This window comes from Pelodiscus sinensis, unplaced genomic scaffold (genome assembly GCF_049634645.1).
Source record: "Pelodiscus sinensis isolate JC-2024 unplaced genomic scaffold, ASM4963464v1 ctg70, whole genome shotgun sequence".
In the NCBI taxonomy this organism is placed as follows: Eukaryota; Metazoa; Chordata; order Testudines; family Trionychidae; genus Pelodiscus; species Pelodiscus sinensis.
The window spans coordinates 360,943-385,076 of record NW_027466028.1 but is presented as its reverse complement, the minus strand read 5'-3'; the positions used below and the strand labels follow the sequence as shown (position 1 = coordinate 385,076).

Sequence of the window (24,134 nt, the reverse complement as noted above, 5' to 3'; positions counted from 1 at the left end):
GCCCAGGCCCTGCGCCCCCCAGCCTCCTCCCTCCCTGTGTGTTCAAGCGCCCAGGCCCTGCGCCCCCAGCCTCCTCCCTCCCTGTGTCTGCAAGCGCCCAGGCCCTGCGCCCCCCAGCCTCCTCCCTCCCTGTGTTTGCAAGCGCCCAGGCCCTGCGCCCCCAGCCTCCTCCCTCCCTGTGTCTGCAAGCGCCCAGGCCCTGCGCCCCCCAGCCTCCTCCCTGTGTCAGCAAGCGCCCAGGCCCTGCGCCCCCCAGCCTCCTCCCTCCCTGTGTGTTCAAGCGCCCAGGCCCTGCGCCCCCAGCCTCCTCCCTCCCTGTGTCTGCAAGCGCCCAGGCCCTGCGCCCCCCAGCCTCCTCCCTCCCTGTGTCTGCAAGCGCCCAGGCCCTGCGCCCCCAGCCTCCTCCCTGTGTCTGCAAGCGCCCAGGCCCTGCGCCCCCCGCCTCCTCCCTCCCTGTGTCTGCAAGCGCCCAGGCCCTGCGCCCCCCAGCCTCCTCCCTCCCTGTGTCTGCAAGCGCCCAGGCCCTGCGCCCCCAGCCTCCTCCCTCCCTGTGTCTGCAAGCGCCCAGGCCCTGCGCCCCCAGCCTCCTCCCTGTGTCTGCAAGCGCCCAGGCCCTGCGCCCCCCAGCCTCCTCCCTCTGTCTGCAAGCGCCCAGGCCCTGCGCCCCCCAGCCTCCTCCCTCCCTGTGTCTGCAAGCGCCCAGGCCCTGCGCCCCCAGCCTCCTCCCTCCCTGTGTCTGCAAGCGCCCAGGCCCTGCGCCCCCAGCCTCCTCCCTCCCTGTGTCTGCAAGCGCCCAGGCCCTGCGCCCCCAGCCTCCTCCCTCCCTGTGTCTGCAAGCGCCCAGGCCCTGCGCCCCCCAGCCTCCTCCCTCCCTGTGTCTGCAAGCGCCCAGGCCCTGCGCCCCCAGCCTCCTCCCTGTGTCTGCAAGCGCCCAGGCCCTGCGCCCCCAGCCTCCTCCCTGTGTCTGCAAGCACCCAGGCCCTGCTCCCCCCAGCCTCCTCCCTGCGTCTGCAAGCGCCCAGGCCCTGCGCCCCCAGCCTCCTCCCTCCCTGTGTCTGCAAGCGCCCAGGCCCTGCGCCCCCAGCCTCCTCCCTCCCTGTGTCTGCAAGCGCCCAGGCCCTGCGCCCCCAGCCTCCTCCCTCCCTGTGTCTGCAAGCGCCCAGGCCCTGCGCCCCCCAGCCTCCTCCCTCCCTGTGTCTGCAAGCGCCCAGGCCCTGCGCCCCCAGCCTCCTCCCTGTGTCTGCAAGCGCCCAGGCCCTGCGCCCCCAGCCTCCTCCCTGTGTCTGCAAGCGCCCAGGCCCTGCGCCCCCCAGCCTCCTCACTGCGTCTGCAAGCGCCCAGGCCCTGCACCCCCAGCCTCCTCCCTCCCTGTGTCTGCAAGCGCCCAGGCCCTGCGCCCCCAGCCTCCTCCCTCTGTCTGCAAGCGCCCAGGCCCTGCGCCCCCCAGCCTCCTCCCTCCCTGTGTCTGCAAGCGCCCAGGCCCTGCGCCCCCAGCCTCCTCCCTCCCTGTGTCTGCAAGCGCCCAGGCCCTGCGCCCCCAGCCTCCTCCTTCCCTGTGTGTTCAAGCGCCCAGGCCCTGCGCCCCCAGCCTCCTCCCTCCCTGTGTCTGCAAGCGCCCAGGCCCTGCGCCCCCAGCCTCCTCCCTCCCTGTGTCTGCAAGCGCCCAGTCCCTGCGCCCCCCAGCCTCCTCCCTCCCTGTGTCTGCAAGCGCCCAGGCCCTGCGCCCCCAGCCTCCTCCCTCCCTGTGTCTGCAAGCGCCCAGGCCCTGCGCCCCCCAGCCTCCTCCCTCCCTGTGTCTGCAAGCGCCCAGGCCCTGCGCCCCCAGCCTCCTCCCTCCCTGTGTCTGCAAGCGCCCAGGCCCTGCGCCCCCCAGCCTCCTCCCTCCCTGTGTCTGCAAGCGCCCAGGCCCTGCGCCCCCAGCCTCCTCCCTCTGTCTGCAAGCGCCCAGGCCCTGCGCCCCCCAGCCTCCTCCCTCCCTGTGTCTGCAAGCGCCCAGGCCCTGCGCCCCCAGCCTCCTCCCTCTGTCTGCAAGCGCCCAGGCCCTGCGCCCCCAGCCTCCTCCCTCCCTGTGTCTGCAAGCGCCCAGGCCCTGCGCCCCCCCAGCCTCCTCCCTCCCTGTGTCTGCAAGCGCCCAGGCCCTGCGCCCCCAGCCTCCTCCCTCCCTGTGTCTGCAAGCGCCAGGCCCTGCGCCCCCCAGCCTCCTCCCTCCCTGTGTCTGCAAGCGCCCAGGCCCTGCGCCCCCCAGCCTCCTCCCTCCCTGTGTCTGCAAGCGCCCAGGCCCTGCGCCCTCCAGCCTCCTCCCTCCCTGTGTCTGCAAGCGCCCAGGCCCTGCGCCCCCAGCCTCCTCCCTCCCTGTGTCTGCAAGCGCCCATCCCCTGGGCCCCCAGCCTCCTCCCTCCCTGTGTCTGCAAGCGCCCAGGCCCTGCGCCCTCCAGCCTCCTCCCTCCCTGTGTCTGCAAGCGCCCAGGCCCTGCGCCCTCCAGCCTCCTCCCTCCCTGTGTCTGCAAGCGCCCAGGCCCTGCGCCCTCCAGCCTCCTCCCTCCCTCTGTCTGCAAGCGCCCAGGCCCTGCGCCCCCCAGCCTCCTCCCTGTTTCTGCAAGCGCCCAGGCCCTGCGCCCCCCAGCCTCCTCCCTGTGTCTGCAAGCGCCCAGACCTGCACCCTCCAGCCTCCTCCCTGTGTCTGCAAGCGTCCAGGCCCTGCACCCTCCAGTCTCCTCCCTGTGTCTGCAAATGCCCAGACCTGCGCCCTCCAGCCTCCTCCCTGTCTCTGCAAGCGCCCAGGCCCTGCGCCCCCCAGCCTCCTCCCTGTGTCTGCAAGCGCCCAGGCCCTGCGCCCCCCAGCCTCCTCCCTGTGTCTGCAAGTGTCCAGGCCTGGGGCTGAAAAACAGGTGTGATCACTGTAATTCCCAGAACCAGTGGGGTTTTTTTTAAAGGGTGCCGGTTCTCCAGGGGAAAAGTTGTTGACCCTTCCCCTCCTCCCCCCCCAAGCGCCCTCCCCAAGTTTACCCTTTTAGGAGCTGAGCAGGCATTGCCCTTTTAAGTCTGCTCAGGATTAAATTTTGAAGTCTGCTCAAGATGCTCCATGCTCCCCCTACCCCAGCCAGCCTGAGCTGCATGTGTTCCCACAGATGCCAGAGCCAGGAAAAACAACAAATACTGGCCCTTTCCCGTGTCCGGTATTTCCTGCATTTTTTTTTTTACTGGATGGAAGGCCCAAATAGCGGGCTGTCCGGCTTAATAGCGGACACCTGGCCATCCTACTCACAGGGGGGCAGGCTGGTCTAGTGGGTAGCACCCTGGCCTGGCACTGCCGCCTGGGGGCTTGCCCCAGACATGTCACTTCAAGTCCTGGGCCTGGTTCCCACCGGCCACGTCCCTCACTCCTGGAGGGGTTGGCACTCGTTAAGGAGGACAGGCACTTAGCCCTGTGCCAAGGCCTCCAGTCAGGCCCTTAAGACACTTGCTGGAAAGGTGCTAAGGGCTGCCGGACACTCCCTGGTGGGAATGACTCTAAGCCAGGACTGCTCAACTTTGGAAGTCCTGGGAGGCCACAGTGCTAGCACATGTCGAGGGCTGCAACTTACGTGTGGCTGCATAGACATGCAAATATAGATGCAAATAGATTCTTGCACACTGATGGGCATAAATACAAAGACTGAGGCAAGACTACACAACACGCAGGCCCCATTTAAGTCAGTTCTGCTGATATTAATAAAATGCAACATTGACCCGACTTCACCCACGTAACTGCACTTTGAATGAGCAATGACAGTCCAGGAACTGAACTATGGAAACGCGTAGCAACAGACGACCGTTACATCGACTCACCGCTGCGGAGCGTGTTCCCAGTGGAGGCCACGTTCAAAGGATCCCACCCACAGGCCGCGTGTTGAGCCCCACGCAAACCCAAACTGCCCCACGGGCTGCAAACGAATGGGCCGTGGCCACGGGCTGCAAACGAATGGGCCGTGGCCACGGGCTGCGTGTTGAGCAGCCGTGCTCTAAGCTGGTGTGGGCAGTTAAGTGTTTCCAGCACTCGCTGGGAGGTCCCGCCCCCGGCAGAGCTCGGTGGCGACCTGAACTGTGGCCAAGTTGAACCCTGCAGCTGGCTCTTTAGAAGGGTTTTGTAGAGGCCACTGGGGAGGAAACCCCCATTCCCCCCCCTCCCAGCTGGGCCGCACTGCTAGCAGAAAACCAGCCCCCTTTGCACATGGTCTGTTTGCCGGGCAGAGGGGAGCCCTTTGACCCTCATCACAGCCAGTTCCTCCAGCTGATTCTCCCTGCACCTTCGAATCCCCAGCCCCACCTAGCAGTGGGGTGAATGGAGGGCAGCTCACGTGGAATGAGGTGTTGGGGGGCACAAGAACAGGTCACGGGGCCTTTATTTGGTTCTCAACATCAGGAACAAAGAGGGGCAGCCATGGCCCCTGCTGTGCAAGGTGCTGGGCAAACCCATGCCAGAATCACCCCCCTCCCCCCGGCATTTCAGGCCACAGAGGCTGGGCGATGACAGAGGCAGCTTAGCTGCTGCCAGTGGAGGGAGGCCTCTGGCCCCATCAAGGCCCCCGTCTCCCCAGCGCACACGATCCCTGGTTTCCAACTAGCCAGCACAAGCACTTACAAACTGGCTAGTTTCCTGGCAGTGGGGCCTAGTGACTAGAGCAGCGGTCACCAGATCTCGGAGCCTCTGGCAGGTGACCCTGCCTGGTTTGCCCAAGAAACTATCCAGCGCCAGCACATTAGCTGCCCCCTACAGCTGCGCACCTCCTGCCTTGGAGCTGCCTCCCCCACCCCTAGGAGACTCCTGCTTGCCAGGCAGGACAGGGGAGGGCAAGGGGGGTCTGATGTCAGGGTGCCCCCCTCCCACCCTGTCTCCTGTCTCCACTGAGCAGACAGGGGGCACAACAGGGCTTGGGAAGGAGTTTGCTGGCTGCTTTGGGGAGTGGTGCAGGGCCAGGACAGGGGTGAGCCTGCTTCAGCCCCCCTGCACTCCCACCCAGGAGCCCCCTGAGGTAAGCAAGGCCCGGTCGGAGCCCACATCCTGAAACCCTACCACAGGCGTGAACCCCCTCCTGCCCCCCAAACCCCTGTCCTAGTCCCGACCACCCCTGCATCCAAACACCCTCCCAGAGCCTGTACCTAGAATTCCCTCCGGCACCTCAGCTACCTGTCCCAGGCTCAGCTCAAAGCCCCTCACGCTCCAAATCCCTTACTCCAAGACCAGAGCCTGCCCCCCAACCCGCTGCCCCAGCCCGGTGAAAGGGAGGGAGGCTGGAGTGAGGTGAGGGCGGGAGGGGGGGGCAGGCTATTTGGGTGTGCGGTAGATCTTGGATTGCACTTAGTCAAACAGTGAGCTTGTGCTTATAAAGGGTGGAGCCTACTGCACTAGAGAGTATCAGGAGCCCTTCTCAGCTCTGCCACTAGTTTGCGGGGTAACCTTGGGCAAGTCCCTTCATGGCGCTGGGCCTCAGCTACCGAAGCTCAAAAAATGGGAATGATGCTGTGACCTTTAGCAAAGGTGCTCTGTGCGCTGCTCCTGCCAGGCTAAGCACGAGGCGCCAGAGACTATATCAGGCAAGACCCAGTGAGTCACTGGTGACAAGAGCAGGAACAGCCAGCATGGCTCCAGCAAGAGCCAATCACGCCAACCTGCCCTAATTGCCTTCTTTGGCAGGCTCACTGGCCTAGTGACCGGTGATGTGCAGGAAGGCTTTTGACACTGTTGTGTGTGACAGGTTCCTAAGCTGACATGGGCGCTACGGGCTACGGTGAGTGCAAACCGGGCTCAAAGCCGTATTCAGCGTAGCTGCCAGCCTGGGAGGGTGCAGGGTGGGGGCTGGCTGGGGCTAATACCAAGGCCTCTGCCAGTGGAGTGCAAACTAGGCGGGGAACAGGTGCTGCCGACAATAAGCGCAGAGCAGGGGCCAAGCCCTTTAGAGGCCGGGGGTAGAATTCCAAATGGGAAATCAGCCATTTGCGCTGAACTCAACAAGCTGGCACGTAGTAAGGACAAGTGCCAAGTACAGCCCTTCAGCAGGACGCCATTGCCCAGCTCCAAAATGGGGGCAGGCGTTGGCTGCCTGAGTGGTCCCACTGCTGACAAGGCGCTGGGGGCAGACTAGTTGTGAAAAAGGCCAGTCTTCCGGGGGGGGGGTGCTAATAGGAGCGTCTTCCGCTAGCCCTGGAAGGGACCTGCCCTGCCCTACTCAGTGCTGAGCAGGTCTCAGCTGGAGCCCTCTTCCATGGAAGGAGCCTGGTACTTAAAAGAAGCACCCGGGATCGTTTTCAGAGGGATACGGCAACACGCCACATTTATTGATCACACAGAATAATCAACACTTCTCATATGCGTATGACACATCACACTCATGCACTCACACACACACACACACACACACACTCCGTCTTCTTGTTACCAAACGTTGCTCCCCCTAACTGCACTGGCCAGGTGAGTTAGATGGGGGAAGGGTGGAGCTGGGCTTCTGCCGATCCGGATTGATGCTCCCATGTTGACAGGACGAAAACCCGGGGTCCCTCCGCAAGATGCCTCCTATTTATCCCTCTCCTGCAGCAAATTAGTCATCACCTGGCCTTTCCTAATGCTGCTTCAGAGAGAGTTCTTCCAAGGGCAGGCACTTGCTGCTGGACTCCCAAGGCGTCTGCATGTCCAGTCTTCTTAATGAGCTCACTTTGCAGGGATTGTCTTGGGTCTGCCTCCCAGCCTCTCTCCACCCTTGCAACTGCTGCTGGAGGGGCTCCCCTTTCAGTCTCCATTCACAGCTCATTCATTCCAACAGGGCAATCGAGGAAAGGGGGGAGCTCAAAAGGCATTGTTTCTTACAAGATCTAGATATCTTAATACAAAGTTCCAGGAGAAATGTTCCAGAGATTCTATAAGAACACTTCAAGCTAGATCTAAAAGGACAAGATCTTAATACAAAATATAATATCACAGGGATTTCTCCACACAGTGACTAACAGGTGAGAGGAAGGGCTGAGACCATACGGCTTGGTTCGTCTATGAGAAAACCGATGCGGGGCGGACCGATAACCGTCTGCAAAGCTGTGAAGAGCAGCTAGAGCGAGGGCAGGTCTCAATTCTCCCGCCGGATGCCGGGAGGACTAGCCCTGCAGCAAGGCAGATCAGGTTCGCTGTTGAGGAATACAGAACTCTCTGCCTAGGACACTGAAACAGACTTTCCAGGGCGGGTGTGGAATCAGCGGCACTGGAGGTCCATCAGCGATGGTCTGTGGTCCCCTCTCCACACCTAGATCGATGTTCCTCGGCGCCCAGGCCACAGCCCGGCACCAGTCCTGAGCGCCGCCTGACACAAGCCACGAGATGATCCCTGGTATCCCAAAGGCTGAGACTCACTGGGCTCTGAGCTCTCGGCCAGGCCCATGTTGCCATGAACCGAGAGCAGCAGCTGGAAGCTAGCAGGCTCCTAGTGCAGGTGCAGCTGCCGCATCCACACACAACTGTCCCCAGCTCTGACGAGCCCTGGGATGTGGAGACCCCCAGGACAAGGTCTTCTGTGCCAGCCAGGCCAGTTCTGTGTGGCAGGGAGGAAGCTAGCAGGGGCCAGCCCAGCGGGTCCTCCGAAGAGCCCACCTTGCACCACCCTGCCTGAGCGCCCTGCTCCCAACGTAGACAGAGCCAAGCAGCTGGTTTCCTTGGATCCCTGTCACGGGAGGCCCCCGGCTACGCAGGGGGAGAACCTGTGTAAGCCGAAGCAGGGCCAAGTACTGCTGCTTTCCAGGACCAGCCACAAGGAGAACCGGATTTGGCCTGCGTTGGAGAGTGGAGGCTGCCTCTTGCTGGGAGATCTAGTCTAGACAGGGCAGCTCCAGCCATCTCCCCAGGGGCGAAGGACCAGCTGCCTACCTGGGCTACTGAGCATGTGGTCGGGCCAGCGTGTGGGGGAGGGAGCGGACCAGCCATGGAACGAGCACCATCACCACCCACGGGAAGCTGGCGTATTTCAGAAAGCTCAGGCTGTACCACAGGACCATGTTCTCCGGCTGCGCCACGGCGCTCAGGGCCTGAAGGGTGGCCAGGCCCAGGCTGGCGCCCGCAGCGCGTTGCTTCCAGCCCGCTGGTTCATGCCGCAGCTGGGTGTAGAGGGAGGAGTGCGTGGCCAGCCCCAGGCCGAGGGCTAAGGCCGTGTCTCGGCACAGCGAGGCAAAGGGCCTCGTCTCTACACGGATCCACGCGGGGTTCAGGCACCACTTAGTGGCGAGGTGAATTGACCTAGAGGAGCAGTGGAGAAAAGTCAGGGCCTGACAGACCCGTGGGAAGGGGCAAGGCCTGGCAGGCCCCACTCAGCCCTGCTAGCGACTCAGGCAGACTGCTGGGGCCACACTGAGCCTGGGCCCTAGGGCGGTGCTAGGACAGCCCTGACCATTTCCCCTCTGGGCTCACAGAGCATGTCCCAAGGTAGCCAGCCTGTTCAGAGGGAGCAGCCACCCTAGAATTGATCAGCTGCCTCCACGTGGGCTCAAAAGGGGGCAGCTGGGCGACTCCGAGCAGCCAGGGAAGGGCTGCCTGAGAGAGCCCCGGAGCTGCAGAAAGGAGAAAGCTCTCCAGACCCTTTCTGGGAAAACTGAGCCATAGCTGGGACCTGCGGAGCGCGCCCATCAGCTGATCTCCCTGCACTGCACTGCAGAGCCAGTGCCGGGGGGCTGAGGGCCAGGGGAGAGGCCGAGTGGCCCTGCACAGCCAGTGCCGGGGGGCTGGAGGCCAGTGGAGAGGCCGAGTGGCCCTGCACGGCCAGTGCCGGGGGGCTGGAGGCCAGTGGAGAGGCCGAGTGGCCCTGCACAGCCAGTGCCGGGGGGCTGGAGGCCAGTGGAGAGGCCGAGTGGCCCTGCACAGCCAGTGCCGGGGGGCTGGAGGCCAGTGGAGAGGCCGAGTGGTCCTGCACAGCCAGTGCCGGGGGGCTGGAGGCCAGTGGAGAGGCCGAGTGGCCCTGCACAGCCAGTGCCGGGGGGCTGGAGGCCAGTGGAGAGGCCGAGTGGCCCTGCACGGCCAGTGCCGGGGGGCTGGAGGCCAGTGGAGAGGCCGAGTGGCCCTGCACAGCCAGTGCCGGGGGGCTGGAGGCCAGTGGAGAGGCCGAGTGGCCCTGCACAGCCAGTGCCGGGGGGCTGGAGGCCAGTGGAGCGGCCGAGTGGCCCTGCACAGCCAGTGCCGGGGGGCTGGAGGCCAGTGGAGCGGCCGAGTGGCCCTGCACAGCCAGTGCCGGGGGGCTGGAGGCCAGTGGAGAGGCCGAGTGGCCCTGCACAGCCAGTGCCGGGGGGCTGGAGGCCAGTGGAGCGGCCGAGTGCCCCTGCACAGCCAGTGCCGGGGGGCTGGAGGCCAGTGGAGCGGCCGAGTGGCCCTGCAGAGCCAGTGCCGGGGGGCTGGAGGCCAGTGGAGAGGCCGAGTGGCCCTGCACAGCCAGTGCTGGGGGGCTGGAGGCCAGTGGAGCGGCCGAGTGCCCCTGCACGGCCAGTGCCGGGGGGCTGGAGGCCAGTGGAGAGGCCGAGTGGCCCTGCACAGCCAGTCCCGGGGGGCTGGAGGCCAGTGGAGAGGCCGAGTGGCCCTGCACAGCCAGTGCCGGGGGACTGGAGGCCAGTGGAGCGGCCGAGTGCCCCTGCACAGCCAGTGCCGGGGGGCTGGAGGCCAGTGAAGAGGCCGAGTGGCCCTGCACAGCCAGTGCCGGGGGGCTGGAGGCCAGTGGAGCGGCCGAGTGGCCCTGCAGAGCCAGTGCCGGGGGGCTGGAGGCCAGTGGAGAGGCCGAGTGGCCCTGCACGGCCAGTGCTGGGGGGCTGGAGGCCAGTGGAGCGGCCGAGTGCCCCTGCACGGCCAGTGCCGGGGGGCTGGAGGCCAGTGGAGAGGCCGAGTGGCCCTGCACAGCCAGTGCCGGGGGACTGGAGGCCAGTGGAGCGGCCGAGTGCCCCTGCACAGCCAGTGCCGGGGGGCTGGAGGCCAGTGAAGAGGCCGAGTGGCCCTGCACAACCAGTGCCGGGGGGCTGGAGGCCAGTGGAGAGGCCGAGTGGCCCTGCACAGCCAGTGCCGGGGGGCTGGAGGCCAGTGGAGCGGCCGAGTGGCCCTGCACAGCCAGTACTGGGGGGCTGGAGGCCAGTGGAGCGGCCGAGTGGCCCTGCACGGCCAGTGCCGGGGGGCTGGAGGCCAGTGGAGAGGCCGAGTGGCCCTGCACGGCCAGTGCCGGGGGGCTGAAGGCCAGTGGAGCGGCCGAGTGGCCCTGCACGGCCAGTACCGGGGGGCTGGAGGCCAGTGGAGCGGCCGAGTGGCCCTGCAGAGCCAGTGCCGGGGGGCTGGAGGCCAGTGGAGCGGCCGAGTGGCCCTGCAGAGCCAGTGCCGGGGGGCTGGAGGCCAGTGGAGCGGCCGAGTGGCCCTGCACAGCCAGTGCCGGGGGGCTGGAGGCCAGTGGAGAGGCCGAGTGGCCCTGCACAACCAGTGCCGGGGGGCTGGAGGCCAGTGGAGAGGCCGAGTGGCCCTGCACAACCAGTGCCAGGGGGCTGGAGGCCAGTGGAGAGGCCGAATGGCCCTGCACAGCCAGTGCCGGGGGGCTGGAGGCCAGTGGAGAGGCCGAGTGGCCCTGCACAGCCAGTGCGGGGGGCTGGAGGCTAGCAGGCCAGTGGAGTGGCCGAGTGGACCTGCAGCCAGTGCCAGGGGGCTGGAGGCTAGCAGGCCAGTGTAGCGGCCGAGTGGCCCTGCACAGCCAGTGCCGGGGGGCTGGAGGCCAGTGGAGTGGCCGAGTGGCCCTGCACAGCCAGTGCCGGGGGGCTGGAGGCCAGTGGAGAGGCCGAGTGGCCCTGCACAGCCAGTGCGGGGGGGCTGGAGGCTAGCAGGCCAGTGGAGTGGCCGAGTGGACCTGCAGCCAGTGCTGGGGGGCTGGAGGCTAGCAGGGCAGTGGAGAGACCGAGTGGCCCTGCAGAGCCAGTGCCGGGGGGCTGGAGGCCAGTGGAGAGGCCGAGTGGCCCTGCAGAGCCAGTGCCGGGGGGCTGGAGGCCAGTGGAGCGGCCGAGTGGCCCTGCACAGCCAGTGCCGGGGGGCTGGAGGCCAGTGGAGCGGCCGAGTGGCCCTGCACAGCCAGTGCCGGGGGGCTGGAGGCCAGTGGAGAGGCCGAGTGGCCCTGCACAGCCAGTGCCGGGGGGCTGGAGGCCAGTGGAGCAGCCGAGTGGCCCTGCACAGCCAGTGCCGGGGAACTGGAGGCCAGTGGAGAGGCCGAGTGGCCCTGCACAGCCAGTGCCGGGGACCTGGAGGCCAGTGGAGCGGCCGAGTGGCCCTGCACAGCCAGTGCCGGGGGGCTGGAGGCCAGTGGAGAGGCCGAGTGGCCCTGCACAGCCAGTGCCGGGGGGCTGGAGGCCAGTGGAGCGGCCGAGTGGCCCTGCACAGCCAGTGCCGGGGGGCTGGAGGCCAGTGGAGCGGCCGAGTGGCCCTGCACAGCCAGTGCCGGGGGGCTGGAGGCCAGTGGAGAGGCCGAGTTGCCCTGCACAGCCAGTGCCGGGGAGCTGGAGGCCAGTGGAGAGGCCGAGTGGCCCTGCACAGCCAGTGCCGGGGGGCTGGAGGCCAGTGGAGCGGCCGAGTGGCCCTGCACAGCCAGTGCCGGGGGGCTGGAGGCTAGCAGGCCAGTGGAGAGGCCGAGTGGCCCTGCACAGCCAGTGCCGGGGGGCTGGAGGCCAGTGGAGAGGCCGAGTGGCCCTGCACAGCCAGTGCCGGGGGGCTGGAGGCCAGTGGAGCGGCCGAGTGGCCCTGCACAGCCAGTGCCGGGGGGCTGGAGGCCAGTGGAGAGGCCGAGTGGCCCTGCACAGCCAGTGCCGGGGGGCTGGAGGCCAGTGGAGAGGCCGAGTGGCCCTGCACAGCCAGTGCCGGGGGGCTGGAGGCCAGTGGAACGGCCGAGTGGCCCTGCACAGCCAGTGCCGGGGGGCTGGAGGCCAGTGGAGAGGCCGAGTGGCCCTGCACAGCCAGTGCCGGGGGGCTGGAGGCCAGTGGAGAGGCCGAGTGGCCCTGCACAGCCTGTGCCGGGGGGCTGGAGGCCAGTGGAGAGGCCGAGTGGCCCTGCACAGCCAGTGCCGGGGGGCTGGAGGCCAGTGGAGGGGCCGCGTGGCCCTGCACAGCCAGTGCCGGGGAGCTGGAGGCCAGTGGAGGGGCCGAGTGGCCCTGCACAGCCAGTGCCGGGGAGCTGGAGGCCAGTGGAGCGGCCGAGTGGCCCTGCACAGCCAGTGCCGGGGGGCTGGAGGCCAGTGGAGCGGCCGAGTGGCCCTGCACAGCCAGTGCCGGGGGGCTGGAGGCCAGTGGAGAGGCCGAGTGGCCCTGCACAGCCAGTGCCGGGGGGCTGGAGGCTAGCAGGCCAGTGGAGTGGCCGAGTGGCCCTGCACAGCCAGTGCCGGGGGGCTGGAGGCTAGCAGGCCAGTGGAGTGGCCGAGTGGCCCTGCACAGCCAGTGCCGGGGGGCTGGAGGCTAGCAGGCCAGTGGAGAGGCCGAGTGGCCCTGCAGAGGCACTGCCGGGGGGCTGGAGGCCAGTGGAGCGGCCGCGTGGCCCTGCACAGCCAGTGCGGGGGGCTGGAGGCTAGCAGGCCAGTGGAGAGGCTGAGTGGCCCTGCACAGCCACTGCCGGGGGGCTGGAGGCCAGTGGAGCGGCCGCGTGGCCCTGCACAGCCAGTGCCGGGGGGCTGGAGGCCAGTGGAGAGGCCGAGTGGCCCTGCACAGCCAGTGCGGGGGGCTGGAGGCTAGCAGGCCAGTGGAGAGGCCGCGTAGCCCTGCACAGCCAGTGCCGGGGGGCTGGAGGCCAGTGGAGCGGCCGAGTGGACCTGCAGCCAGTGCCGGGGGGCTGGAGGTTAGCAGGCCAGTGGAGTGGCCGAGTGGACCTGCAGCCAGTGCCGGGGGCTGAGGACAAGCAGGCCAGCAAAGCAGCCAGCGGAGCGACTCTGCAGAGCCACGGTGCTGGGGGACAGACAGTCTCTACTGAGGGTCAGACCAAGGGGATGCTGGCTCGGGTGCACCGTGCGTGCTGCAGCGTGGCTCGGGCAGTGCCCCTGGCCCACCTCGTAAGAGTGGGGGTGTCCCCCTGGTTCTCTCGGGTCACTTGGCCTCCTGGTGCCTCCCTCAGCCCAAGGGACATGGAGTCTGGTGCCGCACCCTGCAGAGGGCAGGGGAGAGAGGCCACAGAAGGCACTGCCAGGGGACCGGGGAGAACCGCTGGGGTGTGTCGGGGTCCCGGGGCCGGTCAGGCCACGCTGGATCTGGGTCTCTCCCGGGGGAAGCTGCGCAGAGGGGCCCTGTCCCCGAGGGACACTCACCAGTCCATGTCCGTGCCCAGAGCGCGCATGCCCCCGTACAGCCCCGCCGCGCTCAGCAGCAGGGCCAGCGAGGTGGCGATGTAGAAACTTAGCTCCCTTTCCTCGGGGACGCGGGCCGCCAACACCCAGCCCAGGGCAGCGCCTGCAGAGCGGAGACACGAGCAAGGGGCAGGCCGAGTGACCCTGCAGGCAGCGCCCTGAGGAGCGGGAGGGCGAGGCGGAGGCTGGAGCTGGATGAGGGAGCAGGGTGCTGGGGGGGGCTCAGACACCCCGGCCTCAGCAGGTCCTGGTGGTGGTTCAGTTCCCACTGCCCAGCGTGGCTGGGGCGCTGGGTAACAGTGAGTGTGAGCAGCGCCTGCCGTCCGCCTTGCCCGGGGGGCTGTGCTGGGCTCGGAGAGGGGCTGAGGCCTCGAGCGGCTGACTGCAGTGGCCTGCCAGAGCCTGAGGGACGTGCCCCAGCAGATGAGGTGCAGGCCAGGTCACCCCCTTGGCTGCCTCCCCAGAGAGGCTTCGAACAGGCTCCCAGCCAGGCTGCCAGGTCACGTGGCCAGCCCAGCCCCACCACGGCCGAGTCACGTGGAAACCGGGCCCAGAAGCCACACAGAGGCTTAGGCTCAGCTAGCACAGACCCAGCCCAGAGGGGGACAGTGTCTGATCGCAGCCACCACCCCCTCTCTTCCGGGTGACAGCTACCTCCTCCCTGTGTCTGCAAGCGCCCAGGCCCTGCGCCCCCAGCCTCCTCCCTCCCTGTGTCTGCAAGCGCCCAGGCCCTGCGCCCCCAGCCTCCTCCCTCCCTGTGTCTGCAAGCGCCCAGACCCTGCGCCCCCAGCCTCCTCCCTGTGTCTGCAAGCGCCCAGGCCCTGCGCCCCCCAGCCTCCTCCCTCCCTGTGTCTGCAAGCGCCCAGGCCCTGCACCCCCCAGCCTCCTCCCTCCCTGTGTCTGCAAGCGCCCAGGCCCTGCGTCCCCCAGCCTCCTCCCTGTGTCTGCAAGCGCCCAGGCCCTGCGCCCCCCAGCCTCCTCCCTGTGTCTGCAAGCGCCCAGGCCCTGCGCCCCCCAGCCTCCTCCCTCCCTGTGTCTGCAAGCGCCCAGGCCCTGCGCCCCCCAGCCTCCTCCCTCCCTGTGTCTGCAAGCGCCCAGGCCCTGCGCCCCCAGCCTCCTCCCTCCCTGTGTCTGCAAGCGCCCAGGCCCTGCGCCCCCCAGCCTCCTCCCTCCCTGTGTCTGCAAGCGCCCAGGCCCTGCGCCCCCAGCCTCCTCCCTCCCTGTGTCTGCAAGTGCCCAGGCCCTGCGCCCCCAGCCTCCTCCCTCCCTGTGTCTGCAAGCGCCCAGGTCCTGCGCCCCCCAGCCTCCTCCCTCCCTGTGTCTGCAAGCGCCCAGGCCCTGCGCCCCCCAGCTTCCTCCCTCCCTGTGTCTGCAAGCGCCCAGGCCTGCACCCTCCAGCCTCCTCCCTGTGTCTGCAAGCGTCCAGGCCCTGCGCCCCCCAGCCTCCTCCCTGTGTCTGCAAGCGTCCAGGCCCTGCGCCCCCCAGCCTCCTCCCTGTGTCTGCAAGCGTCCAGGCCCTCCTCCCTCCAGTCTCTCACGGCCCTACTAACCCGCTACGATGCCACCCAGCACCTGGTGGGGGAAGTGCGCCAGGATGAAGATACGTGAGAGCCCCACAGCCAGCAGGAGGAGAACGTAGACCATGAAAGGGGCGAACTTCACCAGCCGGCTGTTTGGAGGGGGGGAAGGAAGGGGCGTTACACAGCTGCATGGGGAAAGAACACGAGCCCTCCCGCCTGGCACTGCAGGACGGCAGCTCTCTTACCTCAGCATTCCCACACTAGACATTCCACCCCCCTGCAACATGGAGGTGCATGCGCCCGGGGTAGCGGCACGCTGCACAGTGCGGTCCTAGCCCTGCTCCCTTTGCCCGGCACTGGGAGCACGTTGCCAGCTGTTCTGGAGACGCTCTGCACGGGCGGGAGCGTCCCAGCGGGGCAACGGGCGCTGGCCAGAGAGAGGCTTATGCACAAGGCAAAAACCGACAGTCCAACCAACTGCAGCCAACCTGGGGGAATGTTTCGCAGCGATTTCTCGGGCTCACAGGGATTCCCCTCAGTTTGTCAGAGGAATGTTTCCTTTTTTGCAATAATCATTCACAGCAGGACAAGGGGCGTGGCTGGGGAACAAGCACATTTCCTGGACGTGTCCCGTTTAGATAGGACCCTGCCCGTTTTTGCTATGGGCTTTCCAGTCACGCATGAAAACCACCAGCTCAGTGTGGCTACAAATGACAACACAGCGTCGGGGCGATGAAGACTCGGGCCCTAGAGAATTGGTCATGAGCTGGGCTCTCAGGGCTCTAGTGTCACACGAATTCTGAACACTGGAGTCATGGTTACGCCCACTGCAATAGGACATGCAGCAGGCTACATCTGCATGCAGCTGCCCCCCCCCCGCCATCAATGGGGTGTCAGGGAGCTGCCCGTCCCACGGCCCTTGTGGTACCTACCTACTGGAGTGTCGGGATGCCAGAGCCATGAGAGCAGAGACTATTGGCCACAAGGCTGCCCCTGTGATCATGCAATGGCCGGAGGGGCTACCTGCATAACAGGAACACAAGGGATTAAATATTTTCCTGCCTGTCTCTGTGAGGACAATTAGGGTAGGAAGGTAGCATTGCCTAGTGGGTAGCGCACTGGACTGAGAATCAGGAGACTAGATTCTATGCCAAGTTCTGCTGCTGGCCTGAAGAGAGTCCATGGTGGGGAGGAAATCTGTTCCTCAGTTTCCTCATCTATGAAACAAGAGATGACGACGCTGACCTCCTTTGTGAGGTGCTTTGAGATCTAGAACTGAGTGTTAATCACTGCAGGAAATGGAGGTCACAGACCCATTTGACACAACTGTCACCAGAAGTAATCCAGCCATCTCTGCCCCCCGGTAAGATTCATCAGCCTGCGCCACTGCCAGGGACTCCGGGCCAGATCCGCAGCTGGTGTAAACTGGAGTCGCTCCTCACTCTGCCGTCAGGGAAGAGCTCCAAGGGAGAGGCCAGCGTTACCATGGCATGGAAGGGGGCCTGAGCCAGGAGGGGCAGCACCAAGGAGATTTCAGGACTACAAGATGCTGCATGCAAGTTGCCTCGTTCTGTGGCTTGCACATGACCCTGCACCCGCTCCCCAGGATGTCATGGCGGGGGGAGCTCAAGAATGGCTTCTGGTGGCTGGCAGTCAAGGCCCACTGCACAGGTCATGGGCTGCCATCAACCAGCATCCACGCCCAGACGGAGGGAGAGGAAACAGAATCTTCCCTAAAGACACCTGCCCTGGGGCTGCCTGGGCAGAAGGGAGGCTGGTGATGGCAGGAAAAGGATCTGGAGGATGGATTTTCAGGGCAAGAGGGAAGCCAGGCGGGAAAGGTCAAGCAGGATTCCCCTCCTCCCGCCACCGACCTGCCCGGGGATTTCCTGGCCTAGAAGGGCAGTGACAGTTACTGCTTGCCACTAATGTGTTCTGTGGAGAATCACAGGCGGATTAAGGGCCTGACAGCTGAGCTGTCTCCCACGCTGTGACCCCAGCTGACTGGTCACTTAAGGTTGGGCTTCCGTGCTGGCCACCCCCTACCCCGGTATGAGGGTCGAACCACAAAGTGCTGAGCAGTGCCCGTCCTGCAGCACAGACAGGGCCTCTCGACAGTCACATTCCAGAGATGCCCGGGGCCCCGCCATCTCCCTCAGCCTGCTGCCTATGGGGAGCACTGCTTTCCCCACCCTCAACTCCTGCAGTTCCCATTCAGTACCGTGCGCTTCACTTCCCACCCTGACCTCTGCTGTAGCGACGCTGCGCGCTATCGGGGCTGCCCGTCAGTACTCGGGGACGCGAGGCGCGTGTGGGCAGAGCGCTGCAGAGCACTGGGGACGGTGCTACAGGACTAGGCTGATAAGAGGGGTGGTACTTACCCGCTGCAGAGCACTGGGGACGGTGCTCCAGGACTAGGCTGATAAGAGGGGTGGTACTTACCCGCTGCAGAGCACTGGGGACGGTGCTCCAGGACTAGGCTGATAAGAGGGCTGGTACTTACCCGCTGCAGAGCACTGGGGACGGTGCTCCAGGACTAGGCTGATAAGAGGGCTGGTACTTACCCGCTGCAGAGCACTGGGGACGGTGCTCCAGGACTAGGCTGATAAGAGGGGTGGTACTTACCCACTGCAGAGCACTGGGGACGGTGCTCCAGGACTAGGCTGATAAGAGGGCTGGTACTTACCCGCTGCAGAGCACTGGGGACGGTGCTCCAGGACTAGGCTGATAAGAGGGCTGGTACTTACCCGCTGCAGAGCACTGGGGACGGTGCTACAGGACTAGGCTGATAAGAGGGGTGGTACTTACCCACTGCAGAGCACTGGGGACGGTGCTCCAGGACTAGGCTGATAAGAGGGGTGGTACTTACCCGCTGCAGAGCACTGGGGACGGTGCTACAGAACTAGGCTGATAAGAGGGCTGGTACTTACCCGCTGCAGAGCACTGGGGACGGTGCTCCAGGACTAGGCTGATAAGAGGGCTGGTACTTACCCGCTGCAGAGCACTGGGGACGGTGCTCCAGGACTAGGCTGATAAGAGGGCTGGTACTTACCCGCTGCAGAGCACTGGGGATGGTGCTCCAGGACTAGGCTGATAAGAGGGGTGGTACTTACCCGCTGCAGAGCACTGGGGACGGTGCTCCAGGACTAGGCTGATAAGAGGGGTGGTACTTACCCGCTGCAGAGCACTGGGGACGGTGCTCCAGGACTAGGCTGATAAGAGGGCTGGTACTTACCCGCTGCAGAGCACTGGGGACGGTGCTCCAGGACTAGGCTGATAAGAGGGGTGGTACTTACCCGCTGCAGAGCACTGGGGACGGTGCTACAGGACTAGGCTGATAAGAGGGCTGGTACTTACCCGCTGCAGAGCACTGGGGACGGTGCTACAGGACTAGGCTGATAAGAGGGGTGGTACTTACCCGCTGCAGAGCACTGGGGACGGTGCTCCAGGACTAGGCTGATAAGAGGGCTGGTACTTACCCGCTGCAGAGCACTGGGGACGGTGCTCCAGGACTAGGCTGATAAGAGGGCTGGTACTTACCCACTGCAGAGCACTGGGGACGGTGCTCCAGGACTAGGCTGATAAGAGGGCTGGTACTTACCCGCTGCAGAGCACTGGGGACGGTGCTCCAGGACTAGGCTGATAAGAGGGCTGGTACTTACCCGCTGCAGAGCACTGGGGACGGTGCTCCAGGACTAGGCTGATAAGAGGGCTGGTACTTACCCCCTGCAGAGCACTGGGGACGGTGCTCCAGGACTAGGCTGATAAGAGGGCAGGTACTTACCCACTGCAGAGCACTGGGGACGGTGCTCCAGGACTAGGCTGATAAGAGGGCTGGTACTTACCCGCTGCAGAGCACTGGGGACGGTGCTCCAGGACTAGGCTGATAAGAGGGCTGGTACTTACCCGCTGCAGAGCACTGGGGACGGTGCTCCAGGACTAGGCTGATAAGAGGGCTGGTACTTACCCGCTGCAGAGCACTGGGGACGGTGCTCCAGGACTAGGCTGATAAGAGGGCTGGTACTTACCCCCTGCAGAGCACTGGGGACGGTGCTCCAGGACTAGGCTGATAAGAGGGCTGGTACTTACCCGCTGCAGAGCACTGGGGACGGTGCTACAGGACTAGGCTGATAAGAGGGGTGGTACTTACCCGCTGCAGAGCACTGGGGACGGTGCTCCAGGACTAGGCTGATAAGAGGGCTGGTACTTACCCGCTGCAGAGCACTGGGGACGGTGCTCCAGGACTAGGCTGATAAGAGGGGTGGTACTTACCCGCTGCAGAGCACTGGGGATGGTGCTACAGGACTAGGCTGATAAGAGGGGTGGTACTTACCCGCTGCAGAGCACTGGGGACGGTGCTCCAGGACTAGGCTGATAAGAGGGGTGGTACTTACCCGCTGCAGAGCACTGGGGACGGTGCTCCAGGACTAGGCTGATAAGAGGGCTGGTACTTACCCGCGAGGGATGTAAAATCTCGATAAATCAGTTAACCGGTTCAGGCCTGCGTTTACCTACCGTTGAACCGGTTAACTGGCTCAGTGGAATCCTGGGTAGGGGACTGCCCCAATCCGGATGGAGCAGCCCCATGCAGGGCTGGCTGCTGGATCCAGCGGCCAACTGAGTGGGGTGGGGGCCTAGAACACAGCAAGGTGCGGGCGGGGACTGCTCCCAGGTAACCCTTACTCCTCACATCCCTAACAGAAGCGGCAGCTTTAGCATCTTCATAACCAACCTGGCCCTGTTTCACAGGAGACAGGGAACTGGCGAAGCAGGACGTTTTCCTTGCTGTGGAGCCCGGATTCATAGACCCACCAGAATGGCCGTTCTCCAAACAAGAACCTGGGGGCAGAAAGAGGAGACAGAGCTGAGGTCTGAAAAGCAAAATGCTGAAGGCTCCTGGAAGCCACAGGAGCTTCAGGGGGCGCCAAGGGTGTCACGCGCGGGGGGCGCTGCAGGGAGTCGCGCGGAGGGGGCGCTGCGGGGAGTCGTGCGGGGGGGCGACAGGGGGCGCTGCGGGGAGTCGCGCGGGGGGGCGGCAGGGGGCGCTGCGGGGAGTCACGTGCGGGGCGGCAGGGGGCGCTACGGGGGGGGCGGCAGGGCGCGCTGCGGGGAGTCGCGTGGGGGGGGGGGGCGCTGCGGGGTGTCCCGCGGGGGGGCGGGGGGCGCTGCGGGGTGTCCCGCGGGGGGGCCCCCCCTCACCACTTGGCCAGCACGTTGAGCCACTCGGCCAGGCAGCCCAGCCAGAGCACCGCCCGCCCGACGCGCCGCTCCAGGCCGTAGGCCAGCGGGAAGAGGCCGCTGAAGACGCGCGCGGGGTCGGCCAGCGCGGTCAGGCCCAGCCACAGGCCCTCCAGGGGGGGCGGCCCGGCCTGCAGCGCCCCGGCCCAGCGCGCCCCGCCGCGGTACAGCGCCTCCATCGGCCCCCGGACCCGCCCTCCTGTCCCGGCCGCCTCGGCGGGATCCCGCCCCGCCCCCGAGTCCAGCGTCTGCCCCGGCACGCACCCCTCCGACCCCCCCGGCACGCACCCCCCTCCCACGGCACCCCCCCGCCCCCTCCGACCCTCCCCGGCACGCACCCCCCTCCCACGGCACCCCCCCGCCCCCTCCGACCCCCCCCGGCACGCACCCCCCTCCCACGGCACACCCCCGCCCCCTCCGACCCCCCCGGCACGCACCCCCCCGCCCCCTCTGACCCCCCCGGCAATCACCCCCCCACTGCCCCCTCTGACCCCCCCAGCACTCACTCTCCCCACCCCCTCTGACCCCCCTAGCTCTCACCCCCTCCTGCCCCCTGTAGCCCCCTCCAGCACTCACCCCCGCCCCTTGTAGCCCCCCCGGCATGCACCCCCCCACTGACCCCTCTGACCTCCCCTGGCACGCACCCCCCCCCACTCCCTCTGACCCTCCCCTGGCACTCACCCTCCCGGCCCCTGTAGCCCCCTCCGGCACTCACCCCCCCCCCCCCACTGCCCCCTGTAGCCCCCCCTGCACTCACCCCCCCGCCCCCTGTAGCCCCCCCTGGCACACACCCCCCCCCACTGCCCTCTGTAGCCCCCCCTGGCACGCACCCCCGCACACTGCTCCCTGTAATCCCCCCCGGCACTCACTGACCCCATCCGGCACTCACCCCCAGTGCCTCCTGTAACTCCCCAGTACCCACCCCCCCATGCCACCTGTTACCCTCCCAGTGCCTCCTGTATGTCCTCACTGCCACTTGTAGCCTTACCCGCACTGCCTCCTGTAGCCCCCATCCTCCACTGCCACCTTCCAGGCAGCCTTTCTCCTGCATTAAGAAGCAAAAAGGATCACACACCAGAGTTAAAACAAAGAAAGAAATGCTTGTAGGCTACCTTTAATTTATTCAGTGGTAATAAACAAATTTTCTTTTTGCTAAACTGCTGCTTACAAAGGGACAATGAAACCTTTTCTTTGTCCCTTTCGGAAAAAGTAAGGAAGATGCCTTGATGCTTCCTCAAGGGATGTTCATAAGAGAAAAACTTAAAAAACAAAATCTGGTCTGTAGCACTTTATAGACTAACAAAACATGTAGATGGTATCATGAGCCTTTGCAAAAAAGTTAGAAAATGAGTTTGGGATCCATCCTTTCATGGTGCAATTTGCTTCTCCAAGATTGCTGCAGCCTTGGCTACTTTGGAATGATGACATGCAAAGTGTTTCACCAGGGATAAGGAAACTGGAGGAGTTCACTATTTTATTCTGCGTCATAGCATCTTTTTAAGGATTGGAGCCACTGTATTTTTTGTTCAGGTGTGTTGGTTTTTGGTTGCTTGTAGGCTTGTCTGTTTGATTTTTGGTTTTTTGCACACATGCTACACTGCAAACTTTAGTGAAAAATAAGATCCACAACTGGTGCCAGGATCTCCTTGCAGGGACTGGGGCCTATATTTGTATCACACATGCATTCCGTATTGGGATGGGTTCCCAAACTTGGGGGCGTGAAGAAATTCCAGGGGGGTGTGAGGTGACCCAGCCCCCCCCCTTCAAGTCCTCTCCCCCTCCAGTTTTGCTGCTATTTTTGTTTTTCGGCCCGGGGCAGTTCCTTTTTTTTTTGCTTTTGCTGAACAAGATTTGCTGCTATTTTTTATTTGGAGGGGGTGAGGGTTTCTTAAAAATCAAAAAGGGGGTGTGATGCCCAAAAGTTTGGGAACCACTGGTAGACTGTATGGCTGCGTCAGACTGGCAAGATTGTGCGCAAATACTTTTAACGGAAAAGTTTTTCTGTTAAAAGTATTTGCGCAAGAGAGCGTCTAGACTGGCATGTGCCTTTGCGCAAAAGCATCCGTGCCAGTGTAGACGCTCTCTTGCGCAATAAGCTCTGCCGGCCATGTTAGCCATCGGGCTTTCTTACGCAAGAAATTAACGTTGCTGTCTACACTGGCCTCTTGCACAAGAGGGCTTATCCCTGGGCGGGAGAGTCGCAGTATTTGCGCAAGAAGCCCTGGTTTTGTACATTACAACGTCAGTGTTCTTGCGCAAATACTCGCGGCTAGTGTAGACAGGTGGCAAGAGTTTGCGCAAAGTCATACCAGTCTAGACACAGCCATCATTTTTCTGGGTTGGGGAACTGATTGTTGATGTGTCAGTAAAATGTTTGACTCATTTGCCACAGCAGAAAGGGTGGTGAATAATAAATATGAGCTTTATTTTCCTCGTTGTTTATTTGCATGAACCCACTTTGGGAATTACTTAATGCAGCATTCCTGTAAGGCAGCAATGAGGAACCTAGGCTAGTGAGTGGCCCTTCTTCGCCTCAGTGGGCCACAAGACTGTCATAACCAAGATAAAAGGAAAAACTATGTAGCACTTTCAAGACGAACAAGATGGTTTAATAGGTGATGAGCTTTTGTGGGCCAGACCCACTTCCTCAGATCATATTCTGGAAGAGAATTGGCATGACCATATATATCATAGCCACCAGCTAGGAGCACACAGAGCCACAACGGCGCCAAGGGGCACGCATAGACTCAACCTTGGGCACGCTGGAGCTTAGTGTAGGAATCACTACAGCTTGAGCTACAACCCAGCTGGCTCTCAGCTGAGGCTGTAGGGCTCCCCTTGCTCTTGTCTCTTGCTGTAGTGGTCTACAGTGGTGGCTTCTTGCGCAAGAACATCTTGCGCAAGAAGTCTTGCACAAGAACACGTCCACACTGCCATGTGTGAGCTGTCCTCTCTTCCCAGCCGTACTGTACATTTCCTTGTGCACGAGCTCCTGAGCAAGAGAGCTTACACCTGTTAGAAAAGGGCATCGCTCTTGTGCAAGAAGCCCTCTCTTCCCAGCCGTACCGTACATTTCCTTGTGCACCAGCTCCTGAGCAAGAGAGCTTACACCTGTTAGAAAAGAGCATCGCTCTTGTGCAAGAAGCCCTCTCTTCCCAGCCGTACCGTACATTTCCTTGTGCACCAGCTCCTGCGGAAGAGAGCATCGCTCTTGTGCAAGAAGCCCTCTCTTCCCAGCCGTACTGTACATTTCCTTGTGCACCAGCTCCTGCGGAAGAGAGCTTACACCTGTTAGAAAAGAGCATCGCTCTTGTGCAAGAAGCCCTCTCTTCCCAGCCGTACCGTACATTTCCTTGTGCACGAGCTCCTGAGCAAGAGAGCTTACACCTGTTAGAAAAGGGCATCGCTCTTGTGCAAGAAGCCCTCTCTTCCCAGCCGTACTGTACATTTCCTTGTGCACCAGCTCCTGCGGAAGAGAGCTTACACCTGTTAGAAAAGAGCATCGCTCTTGTGCAAGAAGCCCTCTCTTCCCAGCCGTACTGTACATTTCCTTGTGCACGAGCTCCTGAGCAAGAGAGCTTACACCTGTTAGAAAAGGGCATCGCTCTTGTGCAAGAAGCCCTCTCTTCCCAGCCGTACTGTACATTTCCTTGTGCACCAGCTCCTGCGGAAGAGAGCTTACACCTGTTAGAAAAGAGCATCGCTCTTGTGCAAGAAGCCCTCTCTTCCCAGCCGTACTGTACATTTCCTTGCGCACGAGCGGGCTGGCAGTGTGGACGCTGTGCGGGTTCGTGCAAGGACGGCCGTACTTGTGCAAGGAGCAGCGAGTGTAGCTATCGCCTAGGCGTGGGGGTGACACACCGGGCAGATCCCAATCCGTGCATGCAGCATAGTGCTGGAGATGCAGCCGAACGAAAGGCAGGACCAGGCAGCACTTTGCTAGGGGCGGGTCCGGCCCCGGAAGCTCATCCCCTAATAAACCGTCCGGGGAGCCTGTGAAGCGCTGCCCTGTCCTGCTGGCCACGCCCCTCCCTC

General features: G+C 64.1%; 1 protein-coding gene across 3 annotated transcripts; it reads right to left on the bottom strand.

Annotated features, from left to right (window-relative positions):
- Positions 1–6,282: 6,282 nt before the first annotated feature.
- On the bottom strand, positions 6,283–24,037 carry G6PC3 (glucose-6-phosphatase catalytic subunit 3). Of its 3 annotated transcripts, none has more exons than XM_075918415.1 (7): positions 23,265–24,037; positions 21,088–21,144; positions 19,594–19,700; positions 15,794–15,884; positions 14,892–15,010; positions 13,303–13,444; positions 6,283–8,251 (listed from the first exon to the last, which is right to left on the bottom strand). In XM_075918415.1, exons 1-7 carry the CDS (start codon positions 23,798–23,800, stop codon positions 7,891–7,893), a joined length of 1,413 nt encoding a protein of 470 aa, XP_075774530.1. In that variant the 5' UTR covers positions 23,801–24,037; the 3' UTR covers positions 6,283–7,890. The 3 variants fall into 3 exon arrangements, with proteins under 3 accessions (XP_075774530.1, XP_075774529.1, XP_075774531.1); XM_075918414.1 differs by lacking the exon at positions 23,265–24,037 and adding an exon at positions 23,166–23,242; XM_075918416.1 differs by lacking the exons at positions 21,088–21,144; positions 23,265–24,037 and adding an exon at positions 20,061–20,322.
- Between the last annotated feature and the right edge of the window lie 97 nt (positions 24,038–24,134).

Bases quoted from the DNA above. Each gene is read 5' to 3' on its own strand.
- G6PC3 (XM_075918415.1), bottom strand. From the start codon at position 23,800: ATGCTCTTTTCTAACAGGTGTAAGCTCTCTTCCGCAGGAGCTGGTGCA. The intron at 15,011-15,793 runs GTAGGTACCACA...CCCTCCAAACAG, and splicing joins GCATCCCGACACTCCAGTAG to CCGGCTGGTGAAGTTCGCCC. The intron at 13,445-14,891 runs GTTAGTAGGGCC...TCCGCTCTGCAG, and splicing joins GCTGGGTGGCATCGTAGCGG to GCGCTGCCCTGGGCTGGGTG.